Here is a 6,173-nt window from a genome sequence, read left to right as displayed (position 1 = left end):
CTGTCCTCAGTATAGAGTGTATTAACCCTTAACTGAAAACTGGAATTTCATGAAAAAAACAAAGTTTTTTCAGTACACAGTGTAATTATGGAGAAAATTGTTCCATCTTAGTCTGATCAAAGCTTTTTTAAAATCATCAGAATAATACTGTTTAGAAATGCAGCATGGCATTGTTAATAAAAACAGCTAGTTTGTATTCATACATTCATACACATATAGTTAATAAATTTCATCTACGTGAACTGTGAAATAAAGAGCGGAAACTCATTTGCGATCATTGGATTTTAACATTAGCAAAAACAGTGAGCTTGTAGCCAAGTTAAAGAAATGATCTTCCTAGCTGTTTGGCTTTTTTAGACTGATAATAAACAGTTATTGATCTACAATAACAGATGGGTCATACTTTTCAGAGTTAAAAAGCTATGTTTGAGCAAGCTAAGCAGTTACTGGCTTTATCAGTGACTATGTCTCATTGTCCATGTAATGCAAATGCAGAGTCAATAAAGAAATTTCAAGAATGTTGGATTATTTTAATATTTCGATTTCATATAATTGGATAATAAAAAGCATTTAAATGGTAATAGAGTACAAAAACATATAGTTATAAAGGCAAATAGAAAGATAAAGATAAATCAATGCATAGACACATTTCTAGGCGGTAGCTTTAGACAGCACAGGGAAATTGCTTCTGTGAGAATAGATTCATCACAATTTAGCTTGCAGTATAACTGTAATTACTGTCACACAATGCAATATAACTTTATTTGTCCTTAGGCAATATTTAACATTTTTCCTGGAGGGCCACAATTCCGCTATCAGACTGAATCCAGTGGTCACCTGGAATGTGAAAATCAAGTAAAAGTTGAGCAATATTTCAAATAAATGAGTGAATAATTAACATAGTTTAAAGTAGTGGAGTACGCTTCTCATTTGTGTAATGCTTCACCCACTGATCTCAGCTGAATCCCAGTATTTAGTCTCATTGGTGTGATTATGTAAATCTGCGCGAAAACCTCTTTTAATGGCAAAGCCGGATTAAAAACATATAGTCCATGTGATCCCTATGACCCATTATTAGCAAAACCAAAACAGACTTAATTAGATGTAGATTATGTGTTATTGACTGAAACTATTGCAGTCTTACTAGTGCTAAATATGGAAACATTTCACAACATGTGTCAAAACTGTGCCAATATGCACATCACATCACAACACTACCACTGTTCAGAACTCAGATGTCACCTCCTGTTTAGGTAGTATCATCATTACATATTAAATTAGGTATACTGTATTTTGGTACTGAAGTATGTTGCTCAAAAATTGATGTGCTAATACTATGACAAGTAATGTCCAAATTCAAACGTTTCTTCTTTTACACTAGTAATATATTAATGTCAACCGCAATAGTACCTCCACAAGTTCATCTTCCACTGTTAAAATGGAACTTTAAAAACTGGGCTCGTGATTAATTCATTAGAGGCATATGAGAAGTTATTTATTTGTTTGTTCATTTGTTTGAGATTCTGGTGGTTTAAGTATAAATTAATTTCTCACTGAAGAACTGAGTAATCTGTTTCATGATTTGAGCAAGGATGTGAAGCAATTCACTATTAAATTGTCAGAGGGGCTAATTTTACCAAAATCCTCCACATGCATAGAAATATTCAACGACCTACCAGCACAGCATTTTGTGAAACATAACCATACAAGAGGGGAAATATAACAGCATTAAAATAGTAGGGACATATCGACCCTATTGAAACATTACTTCACAAAAGTAAAAACACTACTTTTGTACTTTGTGATCCATTCTCAAATGAGTAAGCCCTTGTTAACTGCTCCCACATTAATCTGACAGAAGGGTTCCTATTGGTGATTCTGAGTAATTTCCACTAATCCCAGTCAGCTAAGAATGCATAAATTCAGAAAGACTTTGCACCAGGCTCGGATAGATGAGGAAAACCAGCTTGGCTGTCAGGATTCCAAGTAGTGCTTTCCCATAGACACACGTACTCAAATCGTGTGCAAGTAGACGGATAAGTACCAAAATGCAAGCTTCTGCAATCTGAGCACAATGATCGTGTTGGTTGACCTCCTGGTGATGCTGCTGGATGTGACGTACCACATCCTGCGCTCCACGCTGCACGCCGTGATGCCCCCCCGGCTCAAGTACATCGAGGGGGAGCTGGTGCTCATCACCGGCTCCGGTGGGGTATTGGGGCGCCTCTTTGCCCTGGAGTTCGCTAAGTGCGGCGCAGAGCTGGTGCTGTGGGACTGCAATTCGGCCACCAACGAGCAGACAGCCAAGCTGGTGAGGGAGATGGGGGTCAAGGCCCACGCGTACACCGTCGACCTAACCAACCGCGACGCCATCTACCAGACGGCCGACCGCGTGCGGAGCGAGGTGGGCCGCGACGTCACCGTGCTGGTCAACAACGCCGGCGTGGTGGCGGGGCGCCGGCTGCTGGAGTGCCCCGACACCCTGCTGGAGAGGACCCTGCTCATCAACTGCCACGCCCTTTTCTGGGTGAGACCACTGTGTTTTTGCATGGCAGATTTGGTATGACAGACTGAAGGTTTGCAGCAGTTTGTAAAGGCTGGCAAAACGTGATGCTATTGTGTCATGCAGATGTTGACTTTAAAGTGAATACAACAACAGTAAGTGGGTGGCAGTGTATAATGGCTAAGGAGTTGGTCTTGTAACCTAAAGGTCCCAGGTTCGATTCCCCGGTAGGACACTTCCGTTGTACCCTTGAGCAAGGTACTTAGCCTGCATTGCTCCAGTATATATGCAACTGTGTAATTGGATACAATGTAAGTTGCTCTGGATAAAGAGTGTCTGCTAAATGCCTGTAATGTAATGTAAGTGTGCGTGCATGAAACAGCTGTAGCAATAGGTGTGCTGCATGATGTGCACAATAAATTAGATGATGCAAATTAAAGATGAGGTGATTTTGTGGGACGCACTAGAAATGAATGACATCTCAGCTAAATGTGGGAACTTGACAGAGAAATGAGAATGCAGTGTCTACTCAGATTTATTTAAAAGCAATTTCTCAAACACTAAGAAATTCCAAAATTCTAATAATTCACAAGCCCTAATCAGCAAGCTCGGGTCTTTGTTGGCAGTTTAATAGTCATAAAGGCACGTGCAGTTTTGATCCACTTGGCTCGCTCCATCTCAAAGAACAGTTAAGCCCACCAATTACAAGGGAACGTGATTTGCCCCTGATCCTCTTACTGTAGTAAGAGTCCCCATGTGTGTAGACTGGCTTAGCCAGGATGGGAGACCGGGATTTCATCCCATTATAATGTGTTTCTTGTCTCAGTAAACAACACCCCGTAGCAATAGTTCTTCAAAATATTAGACTGAAATTAGCTTACATAGTAGCACAACCGAGAACTAACCCAAACTCTGTGATAGTTCAATATTTCATAAATTATTATTGATATTCCTGACAGCTAGATAATGTTAAACAGTGATTCTCTTGCAGAAAAGTTACATTCTTTTCATTTTAATGATGTCTTCAATAAACCCTATTGGGAACAGTGGTCTCCAGGCTTATTTTTAACAGCTGGGATAGCAGTTATAGGTCACCTTGCTTGCTTTGCCTGCAGTCCCTTTATCCAAGCTCACCCCTCCCCTCCCCCACCCTCCCTTCTTTGTGTCTCGGAGTAGATGACGAAGGCCTTCCTGCCCCAGATGAAGGCTAAGAATCACGGACACTTTGTGACCGTTGCCAGCACCCTGGGCCTCTTCAGTACTGCCTGTGTGGAGGTGAGAGGCCGTGGGGAATGGAGGGGAGGGGGGGGGGGGGGGGGCGAGGTGAAGAATTCCCAGAATGCCATAGCTGCTCAATTGCATTCACAGAAGGCAATCACTGGTGGACACAAGCACAATTTATTAAATTTTCTAACACTCTTCAGTAAATGGTCTTCAGCTGTGAAACATAACCCGGCTACAAATGTACTCATACAAGGGTCCAAGATCACTCTGATAACCAGCAGACTTATATATTGCATTCTGGGTTCCTTACACCAGTGGACCTCCGGTCCTGGGGACCGCCGGTGTATGCTGGTTTTCATTCCAACCAGTTACAATCCAAGAATTTCAACAAGCTGTTAATTTTTCCTAATTAGGTACTTTTTATGTTTGGAGGGATTATTCACCCTCTTAAGCCACATTATGTCAGAAACAGCTATGCATGCCATTAAGAACAAAAATCCTATGCTCACATTGTGCTTATTGTGTTATATTCCAAACAATTACATAAATAGAGGTAACAAATTAACTGATCAAATTAAAGACTGAGGTAAAGCAATATACCCCTAAATTGGTGGAAGTGTGGACACATGGCCACTAAAATTAACCATTTGGTAGATAATGAAGAATTCAAAGACCTAGCAAATGATAATAATTGTGTTAACTGTAAAGAAACAATTATGAACAAACTTAAACATGCGTTCAACAACTTAATTAGGAGCCTATTAATTCACGTGGCTTAAGAGAGTAAATAATCTCTCGAAAAACACAAAAAGCACCAAATTAAGACTTATAACTAATAGCAACGTGTTAAAATGGGAAAATCAGCACACACAGGCAGTCCCCAGGACTGGAGATTGGGAGCCACTACCTTAGGCAGTGCCTGCTGGGCGTCTGCAGTCCTTTTAACCTACTTTCCAATAGGACTACTGTGCCAGCAAGTTCGCAGCAGTGGGTTTCCATGAGTCGCTGAGTCACGAGTTGCGGACAGAAGATGAGCTTGAAGGAGTGAAGACAACGCTGGTCTGCCCTTACCTGGTGGACACTGGCATGTTTGCCGGGTGTAAGATTCGGTGAGTCCACCCGCCTGTCCCACGTCCTGCCATTGATCGCAAACGTGCTTTTAAAAGTAGCTGTGGAATGAATGTAATAACAATGAAGTCAGATGGGATGTAGCTGCTTGTTGTGCCATGAATAGCCCAGTCTGCTATCAGAAGGCATAATCTCACAAAAAAGCCACAGCAAAAATGGGAGCCCAGAGTTTTTAAAAATATTTTTTTACGTTGACCCATTTTTACTTTCATCCCCATTGCCTGTGTCCATTAGAAATGTGTCATGTTTTTGACATGTATAGATTATGAATTATGTCCCTAGTCATAGATTGGCTTCAGCCTTTTTCCACACAATAGTTTTAAGTTAGGGCTAATGTGTGGTTGATTCTGGATCAGTTGCTCGGGGGTGTAAAGTACAGGGCCTTTTTCAGCTAAGTACTGACCTTTCATTTCTACCCCCTGGTACCGTCTCAGGAACGAGTTGGAGAACTTCCTCCCAGCTCTAGAGCCCAATTACTGTATCCAGCAGGCCATGAACGCCATCTTGACAGACCAGCCCCTGGTGTGCATTCCACGCATGATGTACCTGCCCTTCTTGTCACGAGCGTAAGTACTAGTGTTCAGTCTCCAAACGCACCATTTTCTGTCGGTAAATGGCCCAATTAGTTCATGATAGACACGCAACATTGCTTTCTTACCCAATGCAAGCACCAAAGAGCACACACAGTAAAAGTTTACCGTCCACTATAACACCTTCCTCATTCTGCCCAGTTTGACAGAGCCCCCTGGTCATTCTGACCTTCGACCTCTCACCATGAAATAACCGTGCCTTTTCACTATGCAGGCTGTTGCCATGGGATGCCAACGTGGCGGCCTACCGTTTCATGGGAGCTGATAGGTGCATGTATTCCTTCATCAAAACCATGGAAAAGCGTGTGGCCATTGGCCAAGCTAATGCAGCCTAAATCGCTGTGCCAGCCTGCTTCGATTTAAAATATAACTTAAGAAACTTGAAAATCTTGCCAAATGGGCCTTTCTGACATGATCAAGGATTTGTACAGGGAGACCGTGATTGGAGCACCATTTGGTCATGCTGGCTAATTGGCCCTCATGCCAGCAGACTATGATGTACAACTGAAATATGTGTCTAGTTAATGAAAATAACAGTGAACAGATCACAAGATTTCATCATTCTTGATGTACTCTAAACCAAACAAATAAATGTAATTGAAAATGACTAAAGTTCCTGCCCAGATGCTTCACCTTGGGTCACACCTTCCAACCCCCAGACCTACTCTTTGCGTGTTTTGAAAGTAAAGCTCCCATTCATATCTTGCACTTGAAACCTGTTACATGCA

At 41.7% G+C, this 6,173-nt stretch overlaps 1 protein-coding gene across 1 annotated transcript; it reads left to right on the top strand.

The window, feature by feature from the left end:
- Positions 1 to 1,974: 1,974 nt before the first annotated feature.
- On the top strand, positions 1,975 to 6,052 carry LOC118207653 (retinol dehydrogenase 10-A). Its single transcript, XM_035381445.1, has 5 exons — positions 1,975 to 2,527; positions 3,680 to 3,778; positions 4,688 to 4,836; positions 5,290 to 5,421; positions 5,660 to 6,052. Exons 1-5 carry the CDS (start codon positions 2,075 to 2,077, stop codon positions 5,778 to 5,780), a joined length of 954 nt encoding a protein of 317 aa, XP_035237336.1. The 5' UTR covers positions 1,975 to 2,074; the 3' UTR covers positions 5,781 to 6,052.
- Positions 6,053 to 6,173: the final 121 nt, after the last annotated feature.

This window comes from Anguilla anguilla, chromosome 11 (genome assembly GCF_013347855.1).
Source record: "Anguilla anguilla isolate fAngAng1 chromosome 11, fAngAng1.pri, whole genome shotgun sequence".
NCBI classification, from domain to species: Eukaryota; Metazoa; Chordata; class Actinopteri; order Anguilliformes; family Anguillidae; genus Anguilla; species Anguilla anguilla.
Note: the sequence above shows the minus strand (reverse complement) of the source record. Positions and strands in the feature narration are given on the sequence as shown.